General features: G+C 38.6%; 1 protein-coding gene across 1 annotated transcript; it reads right to left on the bottom strand.

The window, feature by feature from the left end:
* Nucleotides 1–882: 882 nt before the first annotated feature.
* On the bottom strand, nt 883–18,454 carry cdh27 (cadherin 27). The gene is made up of 17 exons (XM_067387555.1): nt 18,431–18,454; nt 17,366–17,482; nt 6,908–7,057; nt 6,680–6,824; nt 5,346–5,509; nt 4,880–5,011; nt 4,411–4,593; nt 3,658–3,953; nt 3,229–3,371; nt 2,787–3,014; nt 2,420–2,641; nt 2,081–2,202; nt 1,863–1,958; nt 1,639–1,725; nt 1,436–1,489; nt 1,232–1,318; nt 883–1,092 (listed from the first exon to the last, which is right to left on the bottom strand). The coding sequence occupies exons 1-17, from the start codon at nt 18,452–18,454 to the stop codon at nt 883–885; spliced, it is 2,460 nt and encodes an 819-aa protein (XP_067243656.1).
* Between the last annotated feature and the right edge of the window lie 2,655 nt (nt 18,455–21,109).

The following is a 21,109-nucleotide window of genomic DNA, read 5'->3' as shown; positions in this document are numbered from 1 at the left end:
AACATACTTTTATAACCTGAAACTATAGGCAAGTGACTGAATGCTTATATAGAATATTTGCCATTTGTCATAGAAATTGTAAAATAAGCAATGCAATCACACAATCCTATTTCAGGTACAGACATACTATTCTTTTTTTGTTTTTACAGACAATTCTTTTTTTAATGGAAATTTTAAATATTCAAGTTCCCTCATAATATTTCATCAAAATAACTCCCCCTCCCTACTGCAGCTACATTTCCTCTCTGATGGCGTGTTTCCTACTAGGGTGGGACAACCTGTTACTCACATGAGATCGCAGCAATAGCAAACAACAAGGATCCAATCAATGCAATTAAGTCCCGTCCTACACTTTTTTTCTTGTTCGAGATGTTTCACTCAGATATACGTCACAAAAGGGAATGAAGGACTATCAAAACTTCTATTTATGCCAACTTCAAGATAAATTCCATGAAGATCGAAAGAATATTCCCGAGTGCAAATCTGAAATTGTCAAATATTTTCTTATGGAGATTTTTCGTAAGAAGAAAATGACAGACTTTGGTGTTATCATATTGAATGGTGATTCTTGCTGAAGAGCATGTTGAAGACCATGTTTTTTTGCTCTTCTCGCAGATTATTCTAATAATCATAATCAGCGTGCACACTATTTCGTTGTGACCACCTTGACTGGAGTTTAGAATGGTACTTGGTATCACATTTTTAATGTGCAGGGTATTTAAATTGGCCTAGTTATTTTTAAAGCGTCTTTCTCAAAATTGATCAGTCAGTTGCATTCGTGATTTGAACTCTTTTTGTGATCTCTGCACCCTGTAGCCTATCTATGTGTTTGTATGTGTCTAGTGTTGTGAACATGTCCTGTAGGCTATATTAACTTATCACTTATGTTTTTGACCTTGTCCCTGGGTTACAGATAGAAGCCAGATGCTTAAATGCTGGTCCAAGGTCAGAGAACATCTCAGGGTCAAACTCATTAATGGGCATGTCTATGGGGTCAATGTCTGCAAAGTTCTCAGAGTTGTCCTCAAAGGTGTAAATTTGAGGCTTGTAATCAAGCAACTCATTTTCCTGGGACTGTATTGAATGCAGCCTCTGAAAGTTGAGGAAGAAATATATTCAGTGAACAAACAAACAAACAAACAATCAATCAAATGAATGAATGAATGCATGAATGAATGAATGTTGCTTGTCTGTGAAAAACTGAAGCTGAATCGACTACTTGGGAACTTACCTGAGAAAGCAAGCTTTGTAGAGTTGATCGGCTGATGAAATAGGCACTCTGTCTTCTTTGTGAGCTCCTCCTGCTAAATGTTGACCCCTAAGGGGTATAAGGAAAGCCCTATATATTACTGATTTTACAATTTCACAAGAAAAAAAAAAAAACAATGTACTGAACGATAACAAGTTTAAACATGTTAAAATTATTAAGATTTACCCGGTAGCAGTTCTCACTCTGAAACTGGATTTGTTTCCACATCCATGCCTGTTTCTTAGGTACAGAAGACAGTACAGTAAACTCTGAACTTCCACTTTTACTTTAAATTGATCATTACATTAATTATTTTGAATAATTAATAATATATATTAGTCATTTTTAAATTATTGTGACAATTTCGTAAACAAACTCTGCTGTATTACCTCACTAGAATACTGTGATCTGTCTTTAGACCAACATTCATCCACTTGAACTGGGAGACTATGAGTGGCTATAACATTGCTATACACCTGTGGCCAAAAAAGAAAAAAAAAAAAGAAAAGAAAGAAAACAATACAATTCTTAGTGTAATGAAGGACAGTGGCTATATGAACTTCTTAATGTTTCCAAGTCCTTATTATGCAACAAATTGAAATGTTTACCATACCTGCTGAATGTCAGATGTCTGTTGAACCCCATTATTGACAAGAGTTGCTTCCTTTGACTGACTTACAGATGTTTTCTTCAGTAAAATATTCGGGACCTTTATGAATGTAAATATTAGATTAACAGTCATTTGTTATCTTTGTAGAACAACAAAAACAAAACAAAACTATGAAAGCTTTGTTTAGTTTTTTTATAAGTAATCTTAATGTCACATATTACCACACAATCAGTGCCAGGTTTCTCAATGTTAGAAGGCAGAAGGGCATCTCCTAAGACATTGTCTACCTCCACCAGAGACTTCATAGTCCCACAAGAGCAAGTTAGGGACAACAACAGGCTTGCTAATAGGAAAAAATGGCTTTCAGATTCAGGATCTTTTAACTTTCTTACAAACAACATCAAATATTTGAAATCTTAGTGCACTCCCACAATTACTAGAAAGTACCAAATCCTGGTTGTACCCCAATGTGCCCCAATAATAAGAGGGCAACACAGGATAAGAATTGTGTTTATATAATCCTTTTATAGGGAATTTAAAGGATAGAATCCAGTGCTTACCTAAAATCATCAACACTGCAAAGATGGTAATTCCTATGGCACCACTTCCCACTGTTTGCTGTGTGTTGCGCTGCAGCATACAGTTTGGTGAAACAGCACAATCACATGCAGCAACAGAGAGATTCTGAAGGACAAACCTGCCCTGTTTATCAGAGATTTTCACAATCAGTGTGTACAGACTGGCATGAACACTTTTATCCTTCACCAGATGCACTGTGTAACCTACAAGACAAAGTAAAAAAAAAAAAAATGATGATGATGGGTTTTGCATCAAGAGCTTAGTAAAAGACTAACCAAATGTTGAGCACACTATGATTACGATCATCATCTAGGAAGCTGACAGTGACAATGGGAAGATTTTATTTACCATGGCTGGGGTCAAAGCTCCATTTATCCTTATGATCTCCTATTACTTCAAAACTGAATGGTCCGCTGTATGGATCCCCATCAGGGTCATAGGCTGTGATCTCTGTACTTGACACTTCATCAGATTGACAGACAGAAACCATGTTCTCCTTTAACAAGGGGACATTATCGTTCTTGTCTTCGATGTGGATCTGAATTGTTGCAGTGCTTGTCATTGGAGGATGGTCATCTGGGTGGAAAATCAGTAATTTGAAAGTGAAACATGAAATAATACTTATATAGAGCTGATAATAGTTTTAGTAAACTATGAAGGTATTGTCTGTGCATTCAGCCTGAGACACTAGGATAGGCTCCAGTGTCCCTAAAACCCTACATAGGACAAGCGGTTTGGAAAATGGATGGATGTAGTTTTTGCCAAATGCAAAACAACCATATAGTATTACCCTTCTCAGTCACAAGGACAGTGACTGTATAAGTCCCGTTGGTCACATGACTCGACTCTCTGTCCAATGCCTCTTTTACAAAGATTTCCCCGGTTGTTTTGTCTACTCTGAACCAACCTGCAGGATCTTGTTCAATAGAATACCTGATGGGAGGAAACAATTTGAACAAACTGGATCCCCAGAGTCGCATCAAAAGGTTTTTGGTTACTTTTGGACAGTTAAGTCAGTGAAAAAGGTATAGTTCATACAGTTAGTTCATTACATTAATACAGTCTATTGTTTTATCATTTCAAACCTAACTTTTTTTGTACCATTTTTAAATATCTTTTAAATAAATACCATATGGTTTGATACTCCACACCTTTTTAACTGTGGCTTTAGAGTTTAAATGGAGAATGATTCTGATGATCAAACACATGGAAAACATACTCTAGTTTGTGAGGACGTCCAGTGTCAGGATCGACTGCTGTCACTCGGTCCACAAATGCTCCAATAACACCATTTTCCTCTATAATTACTTTCCTTTTTGGATCTGGGAAGTATGGAGGATCATTTTTATCTTCCACTGTTATGGTAATATTAATAGAGGATGGTTTTGATGGATTTGTGATGACGGTCCAGAGGCCATCTGCAGGTTTAGCCTTCACCTCACAAGAGAAATAAGACTCTTCGTTCTCTACAAAGATGGTGAGTTTTTGTTCTGCTTGTTCTTCAAAGTCTAGGGGCTGCATGCAGAAAATTAAAAAAAAACAAAAACAAAAAAAAAAACAATAATGTACATATTAGTATAGCAGGTGTTTGCTTGTTGTGTGCTGAGAAATAGACTTGTCAAGATTACACTGCAATAAAAGTCATTTATAGAACCTATTTATAAATATTTACATTTTCAAAATAAATACACCACAAAAGCAATACTAAAAAGCTTAACCCTAAATTTCTAAAATGAATAATGTTATTAATATAAATACATTTACAATGTCATAGATCATACAAATGTTGATATTCAGATGAAATGACAAAATTAAGAAATGTGTAGCCATTTATTAAGTGTGTTGACATGAGATTTTGTGGAATCTATGAAAAATGTAAGGCCTCTAAATGACTTAGTAGTTTATTTCTTTGTGATTATGAGATTGTAACCACTATGACATTTACAGAATAGCTTATAGTGAGTACACATACCTTAATCACTGTGAGGATTCCATCATTGGTGTCTGGATCAGTGTGAATGGAGAAGTGACCACCTTTATCCCCTTGTATGGAGTATCTGACCCTCCATGCAGGAGTGAGACGGGTGTCAGTATCAGTTGTGTGTATTTTGAGAGGGGAGATACCTTTTGTCCCCTCCACCACATTCCCTGAACCCTGAATGTGTATGATAATTAAATAAATAATTAAATAAATAATTGAACAAATTTTTTTCCAAACCTGCATTAATTTTTTTTCTGTGAAACACAAGCAGAAAGAGATTTTTTTTTTGGCCTTTACAATGAGTCATTTGATGTACGGACAAAATAAAAAAAATAAAAAATATATCTTTTTGGGTCTCGCAGCGAAGGAAAATCATACAGTTTTGTAAAAGGCTAATCTCCAACCTTTTGAGTCTCTGAGCAGTTCGTAACAATTATTTATTGGACAGATTAACACTAACCGTTTGCCCTGTGATAACTGGTAGATGGTTGTTGCCATCCTGAATGTTGAGAATTATGGTTGCTGTGCTTGACAACTTTACAACTTCTCCACGATCCTTTGCTTCAACTATTATAGTGTATTTATTAGCCACCTGCAAAATAAAACCGGTTATAGCCTAATCTCATATACATACTCAGAAAGTTCACACACTAACTTTAAATCACCTGCAATGTCAAGATATTTTAAATACATGTTTTCACATGTTACTTTAACAATGTGACTGGACTGTAATGCCTATTGGTTTGTCAGGCACTAACATGATGGCTCATGTCTTGTTACAGCAATATTCCAATGTTAGCTTTACAGGCATGTATATAGGCCATTGTATGTTATGGCCTGAATACACTGTGCAAGTAAGAATAAAGTAAAAATATATGCATTGAGTAATCATCCCTTGCAAATTATGACTTCTTTGTGCTTTTTACCTCATAATCAAGGCATCCTTTAAACGATATTGCACCACTGTCTTGGATATAGAAATCTGTATTTTTAGTGGCTGGAGTTACGGAAATGATTTTGTAATCAATGGTGGAATTCAGAGTTCCCGCTGCATCCTTATCAACTGCTAATACACCAACAACAAAACCACCTGCAAACAGATAATATAAAGAAAATTAGTTAATTCCTTTGTTTATCGATCTTCTGAAAATTAAAATATGTTACTTATCCTAGCGTTCCAAATCCATAAGACTTTGTTTCATCTGTGACCAAGATGAAACAACTTGTTTCATCCATACAATTACAATTAATATGGACTGATTATGCTTCAAAATGATGCAAAAGGACATCTAGTGTTCATGTAGTTCAAACAGTAGAGCATGGTTTCAGCAACACATGGATTTGATTATTACGGAATGTACAAACTGATGAAATGTAGAATAACTTATTCTGAAATGTGGCTTAAGTTATTTATTAAAAATATGTGACTTGCAAGAAACATTTGTTCACAAATCAGACCCAATTACTTCTCTTAGTGCGGATCTCAACATTTTCAATGAACAACAACTCAAACTGTCACAAAAAGCTTGTGTGGCATGAAAAAAAAAAACTTAAAAGATATTATACAAGTCATATAGGGCACCTTCATTGTACTTTCATTGAGCTTTTTTTTAAAGCTTGAATACCCATTCATTGTAATAGAAAAGAGCAACCAGTATTTTGTTTAAAATTCTGTGTTCCACAGAAGAAAGAGTTGTAAGGGTTAATTTATAACATGAATGTGAGTAAATAATAAACATGTAAACAGATGACATATTTGCCATAGTATTTGTACCTTGCTGATTAATATTTATTAGAGCTTGAAAATACATTTTTTAAATATTTCAAATGCCTTTTTTTTTTTTTTTTTTACAATTCTGATGATATAGCATAACATATACATAAATATACAAAATTCAAGCAAAAGTAGCCTACAAAGGACTCAAATGTTTAAAAACGCATTTCCACCACTATAATTGTCATCACAAAATAAATGATAATGTAGGATGTGGCAGAAATAAAAATGGTTCAGAAATATTACAAACATGGCAGAATGGCATGATGTTGGTAGACCCATTAAACTGGTCATTCTAAAAAAAAAAAATAAAAAAAAAACTGTTTTAAGGGAGTTTAACTTTTAAAAGTCAACAAGACCAAACATGTCCTTAGTTTGAAAAAAAAAACAGCAATATAGGATTTAAATAAAATGTGCAGTAAATCAAACCTGAAATGCCCATGATTGCAGTTGATGAAAATGCTATAGTTAAGCAATGATACTGACCTTGTTTTGCTGCTTCATTTATAGTGACATCATAAACTTTTCTCTGGAATATTGGTGGGTTGTCATTGATGTCCAGTATGTTGACCTCCATGCCTAGTTGTGTGTCTATGGCCAAGTTGGACTTATTTCTTGCTTGAAAGGTCAGCTTTGAAAGGATGATGAAATTTGTTTTAGACCTATACCCTTTATATCCTACCATCTGATAAAAAAAAATATGATTTCTCTTACCATCAGAACACTGTATTGCTCAAAGTCGACCTTACAGTGGACTTTAATGACTCCTGTGCTCGAATCAATAGACAGGACACCCTTTGGGTCTTCATCCACACCTTTGCCTTTTAGCATGAACTCCACTAAATAGCTACGGTCCAGTTTAATCTAGAATTTGGGTAAAGACATTTTCTCAGGAAGGCAAGTTTTATAACATTATAGCACTTTTTGTGACCCAAGGATAACTACTCATGTCATTTAACAATGAATTTGTTAATTAACATCCCTTTAATGCAAGAATGTTACATTTTTCATTGCAACTATTGCACTGCATTTTCATTAATAATGTAATATCATGAATATTTGTTTCCTTTTTTATTCCTGAATTTTGTAGAATTTTAATTGAAGTAGCAAAGTTAAATTGAATAAAATTTAAATAAATTCAAGTTGTTTTAATACTACGTCATGTTATTATCCATAACATTGATAATCATTAATAAAAAACATTAGCCTAGATATTAATATTCAAGGTCACTATTGTAAACCTTAACGCTCAAAATACTTAAAACTAACAAACTTAAATTAAACAGATTTGTTCAGTTAAATAAACTGTTATGAGTATTTATAACTTTTTCTTCACACGACTCGAGTTCACACGACTGACATATTTTAAGTAAACTAAACTGTTTCATTGTTTTGAGTTGTAAGAAGTTGTAATTTCTTTTAATTTAGACTAACGTAAGTTTAACTGAAACTGTTTTTTTTTTATTTCCCAGCATGCTCTGCCCACAGCACTCAAAAGGGAGAGTAAATGTTATGCTAATTAGAGTTTGTTAATGTGGGTTTTTGGAGAGTTACCATCACGGTGACAAGTGGCGCATACTGCTTGGTTTGAGAGCAGGTTATGTTAGATGTTTTAAGTTGCTGTACTCATTCAGTAAGTGCTGTACCATGCTAATATCAACATGTTAGCAAATTAGCAAGTTGGCATTTTCTGAATTAGTTTGTTACAGCAAGCAAAATATTTACATTGAGATAACCTGATAATTTTAAGTTAAATATATAAATTAGTGTACTCAAATATAATAAATATCTAACAGTACAAAATAAAAATCTTACTTAAACTTTGTTTCTTAACTTTCTATTATTAAATCCAGGTGCATTAACAAACAATGGAAAAAATATCAAAACATGACCCATTACAAACCGATTACTGTGTTAACTGTAACATCCAAATCTGTACTTAGCAGAAATTACATAGCATATCTTGTTTATCTATCGAATGATCACACGTGAATTGTTACATGTCTGTGCATGCCCGTGCAAACATACAAAGTTAAATAATACACTTCAGACACATTTAAAAACATATTAGAAATCGAAGAAAACTTACTTTATGGTCATGAACTAACACTTTGAAACAACAAACGCCAACAAACATCCAAATATCAGGCAGGAAAAACTAAGTGCGCAGCTGCCGCTCTCTCAATAATAATAAAATGAAGCAGCAGGCAGCAAACTTTAACAATAATGCCTCCTACTGGATGCATCAGGAAATATGCTCTACAAACTATCAAAATAAGTGTCCCTCAATAAAAGACTTCTCCAGGAGCCTTTTATGCAGTCACTCTGGCAGCGCTTACAAACTCACATAGCCAGGACGCATTCACTACAGAGAAAGAGAGAGAGTAAAACAGACGGAGTCTAAATGAATAAACCATCTTGGTAGCCAACTGTACCGAGATGGTACCAACTGTAGCCATTCTTCATGGGGTTGGAGAGACTCACAATGTAACTTCCCTGTTCCCTCAGAAGGGTACTACTCAACAGACCAAACCAGTTGAGGTGAAACGGTTCTGTTTCTTCTGTGATGGTACAGAGCGTTATTTGAGTCAATGCAAAGCATTTGGTAAACTTACCACTGACCAGGCCAAAGACTGGATTCGAGATAATAATCGCTGTTGGCGCTGTGCTAGGACTCATCATGCTGCTTAGTGTGACCTGAAAAAGCTCTGCAACCTATGTCAAGGTAAATATCTTCGCACTCTGCGCAAAGTAAATGTCAGATCCTTCCGAGAGGATACAGTCAGTGCTGAGACGATTTGCCTTACCAGTTCCTCTCCAGACAGATTTTACCTGGACAAACCTGTTGTTGGGAACCGTGTCATGCTCAAGGTAGTACCTGTACCTGTCCATTATGAAGACTGTACTTTAGAAACATTTGCGCTTCTGGATGATGACTCAGAGAACCATTCTGCTCCCAACTGCTGCCAAAGCCCTGGGCATACAGGGTACACCTGAAAATCTCCCTTTGCCCAATGTGCGACAAGACATTGAAGTTCTTCATGGGTCATCTATCTCCTTTCAAGTATCCCCAACCCACAAGCCTCAAACCCTTTACAAGATTGAACCTGCCTTCACTGCAGATCGTCTCAATCTGTCACAACAGTCTTATCCTCTGGATCAACTGCAGAAGAAGTATAGACACTTACATGGTCTTCCCATCCTGTCTGTGAAAGATGCTCAGCCTCTTCTTCTGATTGGGTCAGATCAACCACATCTCATTACACCAATCGAGCCTATCAGATTAGGTTATCAAGGTGGACGTGCTGCTGTCAACACACGGCTGGGATGGACCTTGCATCATTCATGGGGCGGCCTGCATCCTCCCAACAATGCCTGCTGACATCCGTCCTTCCCCCTCAAGATGAGCTCTACAAGAATGTCCAAAGACTATGGCAGATAGAAACTGTTCCACACAGGGATGAGAAAGAGGTGACTCATTCTAAACAAGATCAGGAGGCTTTAAGGTTATTTGAAACCAAAACCATCCACATGGAAGTGAAAGGCATTCTTCGACTGGCAACGCCCTTACTACAGCAGAAGGTTATGCCTCAGTTGCACACCCCTAAGGAGTCAGTCATGCCTAACCTGTGCCTAACCCATTGCGAAACGTTTGTTGAAGGATCCAGTGAAAGCAGAGGCCTATAGAGCAGAGATGGAGAAGCTCATGCAGACAGGAGCTGTCCAGGAAGTAATTCAGGAGACAACAGACTCTTATTGTCCCTTACTGCGGTTCCTCTGGTGTGATCTGAATGTGGATGAAACCCCTAAACTCTTTAAATGGCAGGTAGTACCATTTGGTACTACATGTAGTCCATGCTGTATCATATATGTGACCAAGCACAGCATGAGTCCATCAGGTTCTCAGTGGAGAAATGTTTTTATGTGGACAACTGCCTTCAGAGTCTGGACACCCCTGAGGCAGCCAGGTACTTGGTCGATGGACTGAGAGAGATGCTTTCCAAGGCTGGAATTGAGATACGACAATGGACCAGCAATGTTCCCGGCATTCTGAGTCACTTACCAACAGAAGCTCAAGCTGAGAGTTTGGAACTTTGGTTAGCTCAAGACAAGTCAGATATAATAGAGTCAACCTTAGGCCTAAGCTGGAACTGGCAGACTGATACCCTAGCCTACAAGCACAGACCTGTTGTGTATGAGTCTCCCACCCTCAGGAACATCTACAAGGTCCTAGCCACTCAATATGACCCTCTCGGACTTCTTTTGCCCCACACCACCCGAGCCAAGGTCATAAGTCACCCTTATTTATATAGCGCTTTTTACAATGCAGATTGTGTCAAAGCAGAAGTTGAACAAGTTGAAGTTGTTTAATTGCAAACGGATTTTGGATACCTCAAACGGTTTGGCCGTGGCGAGGCAACATATTTATGGCGAGAAAAAGGAAACAGGAAATGTGTTATAACGTCTGCATACATATATTGATCTTTATGAAACTTCACGAGTGTGTTAGTTGTAGTAGTCTGATCACATGGATGTGACTATTGTGAGTCAAAGTTATAGCACCACCAACTGGCAGCAGGAAGTGTATCACTTTTTGAAATGCTTTGAGATCACCCTCTTATTTTTACCTGATTTGCTTCAAACTTCATCAGTGTAATGTCAATACACAGCAGATGTAGACCTATGACAGGATTTTTGATATTTGAAATATTGTTGCCATGGCAACAGGTCAAACTGTAATAATATTCTTGAGTTTTTTTGAGGCTCTTAACATGCTTCAAATTGCATGAAACTCGACACACACATCAATATTGTCAACCAGTAGACATGGACAAAGCCATAGAAATGGGCGTGGTGAAGGGGCTCAGTAGCGCCACCTTTTGTCAAAAGTGGGGGGGTTAGTTTTTCCTACAGTCACCAAACTCGGTACACATATTGTTCTCATCAAGCTGGACAATTTTTTAATTTACATTCATTAGCTCCGACCAACAGGAAGTTGGCTATTTTTGTTTGAATGTTAATTTTTTGAAAAAACAGGCTATGAATTTTATACTACTACTCCTACAGGGTTTATCCAATTTACACCAAGCTTTTTTTAACTTGTTGCTAACAAATTGAAGTTGTTTAATTGCAAACGGATTTTGGATATCTCAAACGGTTTGGCCGTGGCGAGGCAACAAATTTATGGCAAGAAAAGGGAAACAAAGTGTTATAACTTCTGCATACATTAATTGATTTTGATGAAACTTTGGCTTAGTCTTCGTTGTACAAGGCTGATCACATGGATGTGACTATTGTGATTCAAAGTCATAGCGCCACCAGCTAGAAGCAGAAAATGTGTCACTTTCAGCATACATTGAGATCACCCTCTTATTTTTACCTGATTTTCTTCAAAATTCATCAGAATAATGTTAAAACTTGGCACATGTAAACCTTTGAAAATGAGCTGGGAGGAGGGGCTCTATAGCGGCACCTTGTAGTGCAGTAAATGTGGAGTGAATTTGACATAGTCCTTTGATGTTTTACCGTTTTAAATGCCTATTGCCCGCCGTGCACAGTTGCACTGAAGCCACCGGGGTGGCGGTGCCACCGGGCTTGGGCCCGCCATCGCTGCTCGCAGCTATATTTTATATTTCTAACTGCTGTCACACAAAAAGACTGAGCAAAGAGCCTAATAAAAATTAAGAAAAAAATAAAAATTAGCACTTTAACAGCCATTTTGTGTTGTGCCATTTATGTTGCGGTCCTGACCTAGACTGGGGCCGTAACACTTGTGAAGTGACGTAATTACGCGACGATAAACATCTGCAAACCATGAAACCATAATGAAGTACATAAATCATTCTCATTTGCCAATAAAAATAAGCACAAAAGACCGCGCAAAGCAGTTTCCCGGTGTGTTACATGACAGTGGGGGCAAAATATTTTGCAATCCGTGCAACTGCGTGTTGACACTGGAAAACCACTTTCACTTTGCCATCGCCAAGGATGGTTAAAGCAGCAGCGGAAGCAGGCAGGAAGAAGCACACATTTTTTTAAATATTCTATTTATTCATTTTTATAGAAGTTGTTGGATATTAATAATAATACTTTATTTTATATAGCGCCTTTCTACAAACTCATATTCCTTTTGTAAAGCTACAGAACTTGTTTGACTCAATGTTTTGTAAGTTTGATCCATGTGTTAATTAAGGTCTGAAATAAAACAGAACGAGAACTTAAATATTCTGTGATTTAGTATGCTTGCTTATCATAGGAAGTAATAGGAAATTACTCTTTACATTAAAGTAGTAGCCTAGTGAGAACAGGGTGTTGGGGGAATCACCTTTTATTTTTTTCTGTTTTTCATCAAACTGCAGTTTTTGCAAGTTCCCACAATTTCAACGCATAAAATTGCAAAAATATCCCGCATATTCCATCGCATTTTTTAAGAAAACGTGCCGCAAAATCAAGCATTTTAGCCCGCAACAATCACAAAAAAAAATCCACGTTTTTCTGGAGGGACTGCCTAATGATTCACGTGTGACCGTTCGATAGATAAACAAGATATACTATGTAATTTCTGCTAAATACAGAGTTGGATGTTACAATTTACATACTGGTCTGTAATCGATCATGTTTTGATACTGTGGAATGATTAACCAGTATTACTGCCTTTTTGATTATGTTATTTGGGAAAACGTCTCAGGTTACAGATGTAACCCTGGTTCCCTGAGTAGGGAACGAGACGCTGCGTGGCAACGCATTGGGAACCTTCTGCGTGATGTCGTCACTGAAGCACTCATGTATCTAACCAATCGCGTAGCGAGACGTCAGAGACGGGTGACGTCACGGACCAGGAAACTATAAAGCATACCCGGATGCAGAGAACGCTAGCTTCTGGGATAAGTCTGAAGCAAGCACTCGCAAGTATGCAGGGGGTACGGCAAGAGATGCAGCGTCTCGTTCCCTACTCAGGGAACCAGGGTTACATCTGTAACCTGAGACGTTCCCTTTCGTGGGAACTGTCGACGCTGCGTGGCAACGCATTGGGAACGCAATCCCAACTGTGCCGTAGCTTCAAATACTTGCCAATGTTAGTGACAAAATAGAAGACCCCAGAGAGGAGCCAACATCAAGGGTATAAACCCTGATAAATGTGTGCTGGCATGACCATCCAGCTGCATCACAGATACCATTAGTGGATATTCCAGACATCAGCACCTCTGATGCCGCCATACCCCTAGTGAAATGGGCGCGAACAGCCAATGGAGAGGGCTGTCCGGCCGATTCATATGCAAGTGAGATGGCCTCAACCACCCACTTGCTCATCTTCTGCTTAGATGCTGGGCCCCCTTTTCTTAGGGGACCCATAACAGACAAACAATTGGTCTGCAGAGCAGATTCAGTTTTTCCTGATCCGAAGACTCAAAGGGAGGAGGATAGAAGGCCTGGAGTACAATGGCCCCCCCAGACCGTGAGGGAAGCATCTGTCGTAAGCATTACGCGACGACGAGGAGTTCCCAGCACGGGTCCCTGGGACAGGAACCAAGGCTTTTTCCACATGACCAGAGCACGAAGGCATCGCCGCGTGACTTTGATCATGCGAAAAGGATTTCCCCTCAGGGAAGTAGTAAAGGCCAAGTAGTAAAGTTGGCGAGACCGCAGACCCCCCTGATGATTTATATAGGCGACCACAGCAGTGTTGTCCGTGCGGACCAACACATGATGGCCTCTCAGGTCTGGGAGAAAGTGTTTTAATGCCAGAAACACCGCCATCATCTCCAGCCGATTTATGTGCCAGGAGAGCTGATGGACCTCCCATGAGCCCTGAGCTGGACGGCCACTCATGATCGCCCCCCAGCCAGTGAGGGAAGCATCTGTCGTAAGCATTACGCGACGACCAGAAGTCCCCAGCACGGGTCCCTGGGACAGGAACCAGGGATCTTTCCACATGACCAGAGCACGAAGGCATCGTCGTGAGACTTTGATCATGCGAAAAGGATTTCCCCTCGGGGAGAATCCCCTGGTTCTGAGCCACCACTGTAAGGGTCTCATGTGCAGAAGGCCAAAAGGTATCACGTTGGACGCAGCTGGCATCAGACCCAACAGTCTCTGGAACTGTTTTACAGTGAGTGACTGGCCTAACTTCACCCCTTTCATAGCCATAAGAATGGCACTCACCCGAGCGGGAGACAAATGTGCCCGCATCGTGGTGGAGTCCCACACTACACCCAGATAGTTGGTGGATTGAGCTGGAACTAGCACACTCTTCTTGGCATTGAGCCTCAGCCCAAGCCTCTTCATATGGGACAGAACAGCATCTCGATGCTGAACTGCTAGTTGCTCTGATTGAGCTAGAATCACTTTCTATGTAATTCAGTACGCGGATGCCCTGGAGTCTCAGTGGAGCCAGCACTGCATCCACGCACTTCGTGAATGTGCGGGGTGATAATAACAGGCCAAAAGGAAGAACCCTGTATTGGTAAGCTTTGCCCCCGAAAGCAAACCTGAGGAACTTCCTGTGAGAAGGATGGATGGACACCTGAAAGTACGCCTCTCTCAGGTCTATCGCCACAAACCAGTCCTCTGACCTGATCTGTGGGATAATCTGTTTAAGTGTAAGCATCTTGAATTTGAGCTTTCATTTTGAGCGATTTAACACATGTAAATCTACGATAGGACACATCCTTCTTTGGAACAATGAAGTAGCGGCTGTAGAAGCCTGACAGCTTGCTGGGAGGAGGAACCCTTTCTATAGCTCCTTTTCGCAAGAGTGTCATAACCTCTTGTTCCATAACCAGAGACTGCTCGGGGGTCACCACTATGGGAAAGACCTCATTGAATCTGGGCGGGCGAGACCCTGTAACCCTTTTCTATGATGAGCAGCACCCATTTTGATATATTCGGTAGAAGTTTCCATTCTGCCATAAAATCTATTAAGGGAACCAGTCTCTCTCGAGACTGGCCTCTGGTGTTTTTGAGCACTTGATTCGACGTTCTGGAGCGGCGCACCAGCAGAAAACAGACGAATCAAGTCATGACCGGCTCTCCTCGGAGGGTCGGTGGAGACCGCTGCGCCCTGACGCACACCGGGTGGCAGGGTTAGCATAACGGCCCCCTGAGGGCACCAAGGGGGACGGGTGTCAGATATTCTAACACAGGACCCCCTCCGGAGGGGCTGCCCTCATGGATCCTGGCCCACAGATGTCAGGACCTCTTTGAAGCCTTCTTGGTGATAATAACAGTCCGCAGATCTGTCTTACTTCACAAAGACTTCACCTTTAAATTCCTCAGAATTTAATGTATTCAATATTTCATTTAATCCTTAAATTAAATGCAGCCCAAAACAGTCAAAAATGACAGGCTGAATATATTAGAATACAAAGAGAATTATAGCTCGTAATAGTTTGCAAGTATTATAGGGAAAGAGAGAAAGGGAAACTCCCGTCTGCTCAGTTCCCTCCAAATATATATAAACACATTATATACACAATATATACTACGTGCACGCAATCTATGCGCAGCCTCGGCAAACGCAAGATCCGAGCGAGCCATATATATATATATATATATATATATATATATATATATATATATATATATATATATATATATATATATATATATATATATATATATTTTTTTTTTTTTTTTTTTTTTTGCACACTTAATCTACGCGCTGCCTCGGCAAGTGCGAGATTCGAGCTATATATTCCTTATTGCAGGCTTAATCTACGCGCTGCCTCGGCAAACGCGAGATCTAAGCCTCGTGTTAGACTTATATTCCCTCGAGAATAAAGCCAACAGGAGTGGAGATAAAAACTCCCGCTAGTGCATTTCTTTCTTTACACTCCGGGACATTTTTATGAATGAACCGTCAGCTGCTTTGTTTTTGAACTGACGTGCATGCTCCACTCCCTAACACGATGTGTGTGAGGTGGCGAGTCCTCAGATCGATATCACAATATCCACCTCCTCAGAGCTGGCATGTGAAATATGGGTGCCTCAACCCAGGGAAGAAACCGCAGAGCGTGCTTCCACCTGGGAGACGGCACTGAACCTGGCAGGTAAGGGCAGAGAAAGGGCAACGCCCGTCTCTAACCCCTCTGTCAGATCCATTTGTGAACCCCACGAATGGCTTCTTTTCCGCGATCCGCGGGGAACACTGGAACACAGTATTCTGAGAGTGAGTTTCTTTTATAGTGCACACAGACGGCTCTCTCAAGAGCTGCCCGGGCTTACTCAACTCCCATTCAACTGCTGTTTCTCGCCATAATACGTGTCTTTTTTATAAATATATATATATGGATTGGTGTGAGATACTCTTGTCCTCAGACAAAGATATCGTGACTTGTTTATATGAAATAAGACAAACAACACCAAATAAGACACACGATAACATAGAGTGCTTGCTGAAGACACAGAAGCTAGCGTTCTCTGCATCCGGGTATGCTTTATAGTTTCCTGGTCCGTGACGTCACCTGTCTCTGATGTCTCGCTACGCGATTGGTTAGATACATGAGTGCTTCAGTGACGACATCACGCAGAAGGTTCCCAATGCGTTGCCACGCAGCGTCGACAGTTCCCACGAAAGGGAACTGCATTGTTTGTCAATGCACCTGGATTTGTTAATATATATTAATACCGAAGTCACTTCATGGGACCAGACCAAGAGTTATATTGTCTCAAATTGCAAATCCTCTGCATATTAAACTTCAGCTGTTATTTAAATGTTAGCATTCTTGAATAGAAATGTCTGATTTATTTGTGATTATGTACCCATTTTTACTTATACCAATGTTATGTTTTGTTATTTTTAGACTAATATTCAATACGAAGCCTTAATATTCAAAGAAGCTCCAGTCTCCTCATTATTTGTGTCCTGACCGACACCCCAGGACTGCTGATAGTTAGAATCAGAGCCAAGCAGTCTCCTTTCCTCTCTATGAATTCTTGAAGTTTTGTCTTCAGATTAATCTTGAAAAATAACTTTCTTACAGGAGAAAATTCTTCAGTATATGAAAATAAGTATAATAAAAATAGCAGTTAAGAAGAATTTTATTCTTAGGAATGTTTTGTGAATCTGGGCCATGCAATAACCAAAAGGCTATACCATCCCAAATCAAAATGTTTTGTATTAGTTTATGATTTAATACCAGCAATAAATTATTTGCAAGCATTGACACATACCTGCCCCAATTCATAAGGGAAAGGCCCCGGGTGTTCCTCCACAATGTCAAATGAGTCTATAATCCATGATCTTTTATGGCGTTTGAGAGGCTCTGTGCTGCACAGACAGATAATTCCCTTTCAAGAGAAACAGTAGGTGTTATTTAATGTATGGATTTAAAGACTAGAAGCAAAAAAAAAAAGAAAGATTGATCAAGAGCAGTTCATATGATCAAATCACAGACACAATCAGTATTTTATTTGCTTTGGGAAATAAAAATGAAATATGCAGTGAAACGTGACATGACTGTTTATTTCTAAGATGGGGCTAAGTGGGTTATAGCCGCAAAACAATCCATCTGCTTAACCAAAAGGTAAGAGATTACCATTCAAAATGCCATTCAGTTATTAACATTCAGATAATTTTTTGCCATTTCTGTCATTATGGCAGGGTCAAAGGACACTTTTTTTTTTTTTTTTTTTTTCTGTACGTTTTAAAGCACTTTGAGCTTGTACTGCATGTTTACCTGAAAATATTCAAAGTTGTGAAACAGGTTTGGGAAAGGCTATACTTGACTCTCCTTTGTTGCTGTATTTCTCAACTGACCAAGACAGAAAATTCCCCTGGATAGTGTCTCATGTTACAGGAATACACATATTAAAGCACAGTCTTCCATAAAATGTCTAATAATAATCATTCTAATCACCTGCACAGATTATTCATTAAGATGAAAAAACTAAAAAGTTCCCAACAATCAGAATGTCAAAACAAATACTGAAGGAAAAACACAGACAGAAAAGTATTCATGTGACATGAATCAATGGTTTTAATTCAATTTAGTTACATTTTACTTTATGCATTTGGCATTAGGTTAGACCAACAGAAGTCATTTGAGGTTCATTTGAGGTAGAAATAGCTCCTTATTGTAACAGACGCTCATATTTAGTATTTCTTTCCCTTGCAAAACAATGTAAAACATAAACTATTCCAAGCAAGCATGGAACGAAACATTTTGATTTAAAGATCTTACTGAATCTTTAATTAACCTATTGAATAACTGTGACAGAAACACAAACTGTACTTACCAGAAGCACCAACGAGCTGAACATTGTTGTAGCCAATTTTAGGCAGAGTGAAGTAACGCTGGAATCTCATGAGCTTGTATGCTCAGACCTGCTTCTGCTTTGGACTGAGAGCACACTCATACCTGTCTAGTGCAGAAGCACAGGTAAGTACACCCTGGGGCAGTGTAAGTATCAGTATGCAGTGTACACATGTAGACATTATAGAGAGAGAAAGAGACATTACATATGAATCTATAGGAGAGAGAGAGAGAGAGAGAGAGAGAGAGAGAGAGAGAGAGAGAGAGAGAGAGAGATGCATTTTTAATCAGTTGCTTTTCGGTACAAATATCAAAGCATTCTTATGACAAGATAAAAATTATTTGACATTAAAGAAGACTTGGGTAAGATTGTGCAAAATAACATTTCAGAAAATATACCTTTATTAAATATTATATTAAATATAACTTTTATATTTCTTACCCTGATTGCATTTTTTAAAAGATTATTATTATTGTTTTTGTTTATTATTGTTTTAAGCATAAACCTCACAAAAGTTTGTTAGATTCTCTTAAAAACAAAAGAAAATAAATGCCAACATGTTAATATCTTGTTTAAGGATGTTAAGTTTTGGTGTCATGGGTCAGGGACAGGGTGTGTCACCGGTTCCTCTCTGTTTTGTTATTGTCCTGACATTCCTGCAGCTCGTGATTTGTGCAATCAGTGTTGCCTGGTAGCGCTGTGTGATCTCCCACACCTGTCGCTCATTCCCCTTACCTTATTTATTCCCAGCTGTGTCTACCTTTTGTTGTCAGTTGATCACTATTCGTGTCATGCGGATGCTTTATGTTTCTGTGTTCCCTTTCATGTGTTGTGCTTCTGTGTCTTACCTGCTTGTGATCTTGTGTTCAGGACCCAAAGACAAGGGGTTTGCAGTAAGACAATCATTAAATGTTTCCTTAACCACAACGTTGCAAGATTTATTTTTGTTCTGTTTGTTTCCATACACCTTGTGAGTGGGTAAAGTTGTGCCATATCATGAACAAGTAGATACCAGCCAGTGTTCGAAAGTATCTAATTATCTTGTCTCGATTCACAACAGTAAGCTAAGCTTAATGTTTTATAATAAGAGCGACATGGCAGATTTCCGCGGGAAATTCAAGCATGCAGCAGTTCCTCTGTGCGTCATTACGTCACGTCCGTAAACAAAGGAAGGAGTCCCGTCAGTTATCGTGAGGCCCGTAGCGGCACATTTATAGCCTTTTCTCACAGAAATAATTAAACGTATCATTTTGATGGCGGATTGTAATCCAGAAAGGTCCGAATGACAATCATCAGTGGCAACTGGAGATTCAGCCGTAGACAAAAAGCAAAAGACTTTGGACTGTGGAGTGGCTACAGAAATTTAAATCTAACGTTACAGGTAACGCTAATACACACTAAATTCATAGTCACGCAGTGCTGATGTTGTTAACATTAACAATTTGAGAACTGATGCATCGTACTATGGTAGTGAAGCAGCACATTGGTCTTTGTTTACGTCCTTGATGCAACCAAAAATAGCAATATAATACATTTAAAAGATATGTACAAACAATAAAACGTACTTACAGCTAGGGGTCCATAAACAGCAGCTTCTGCTTTTAAAGTGGGAACTGCTTCATCTTTCAGTAATAGCCTTTGTGCAAAGTGTAGATTCTGGAAGCTGTCTTCCACACCGCATCCAGTGTAGACAATATCACTGATTATAATGGGTTCTATTAACTTTTGATCATCAAGCTGCTCGCGTCTGACGTGGACAACTCTTCCATTTCCATAATGCCACATGACATGGCCTCGCCCACTTTGTTGCATGTTCCCGGGGGCAGTGTTTTGCAGGGTTTATGATGTCACCAATCCGGGAAGAAGCTTGTTGTAGTCCAAACCGGTCGTTTTTGTAGGCAATAAACTGCCATAACTTTAAAAGACAATATCTCCATTTGCATTGAACTTTCAGTGCTGTAACTTTGTAAATACTGTTTGTGCTCAAGCAGAAACATTACACACTAACTAAAGTTAAAAAAGTGAAATTGCAATGAAACACCCTTTTAAATCGATCTCAAACGGATTCATTAAAATAAGTTATTACTCCACCACCTGTGTGACATCATTAACCAACATGGTTAAATGACAAATTTGCGACAATACAGTTTCAGGAAACAGTCGTGAATAGTTCATTTCTTCAACGGTGCATCATACTATGGTAAGCAGTGAGTTACATCATTGTACAGGAAACGAACCCCTGAACAGGGAAAACAGAATCAAAACACAATGAAACTAAACAGACATAGAACTAAATAACGGGAGTAGGCCTACTCTCTCCTTAATGTTTAATGTAATGTTATGTACTAACAAAAAGAAAACACACACACACACACAATAAAAAAAAAAAAAAAAAAAAAAATATATATATATATATATATATATATATATATATAATGTAAAAAAAATCAGGGTGATTGGGACACTTTTTGCTATTGAGATGACTTGGAAAAAGTGTCAAAATCAATGTTAGCCCACAGTAATTTCGGCAGTCAGTAAAGCTAGCCATTGTGTTCTGCAAATAATGACACAGTTGTTTCTTTTTTTCAGCATAGATTGGACAAATATATGGCCATAAACTCACACATTTAGTTTTAAACTCATACTCATTGCTATTTCTGT

The sequence above is a fragment of the Chanodichthys erythropterus genome, chromosome 6 (assembly GCF_024489055.1).
Source record: "Chanodichthys erythropterus isolate Z2021 chromosome 6, ASM2448905v1, whole genome shotgun sequence".
NCBI classification, from domain to species: Eukaryota; Metazoa; Chordata; class Actinopteri; order Cypriniformes; family Xenocyprididae; genus Chanodichthys; species Chanodichthys erythropterus.
This window is presented reverse-complemented; position numbering and strand designations above follow the sequence as displayed.

Coding starts and splice junctions, on each gene's coding strand:
- cdh27 (XM_067387555.1), bottom strand. CDS start 18,454: ATGTTCAGCTCGTTGGTGCTTCTG. Junction 1,959..2,080: donor AACCTGGCACTGATTGTGTG/GTAATATGTGAC, acceptor ACATTCATAAAG/GTCCCGAATATTTTACTGAA. Junction 1,093..1,231: donor TACAAAGCTTGCTTTCTCAG/GTAAGTTCCCAA, acceptor CTCAACTTTCAG/AGGCTGCATTCAATACAGTC.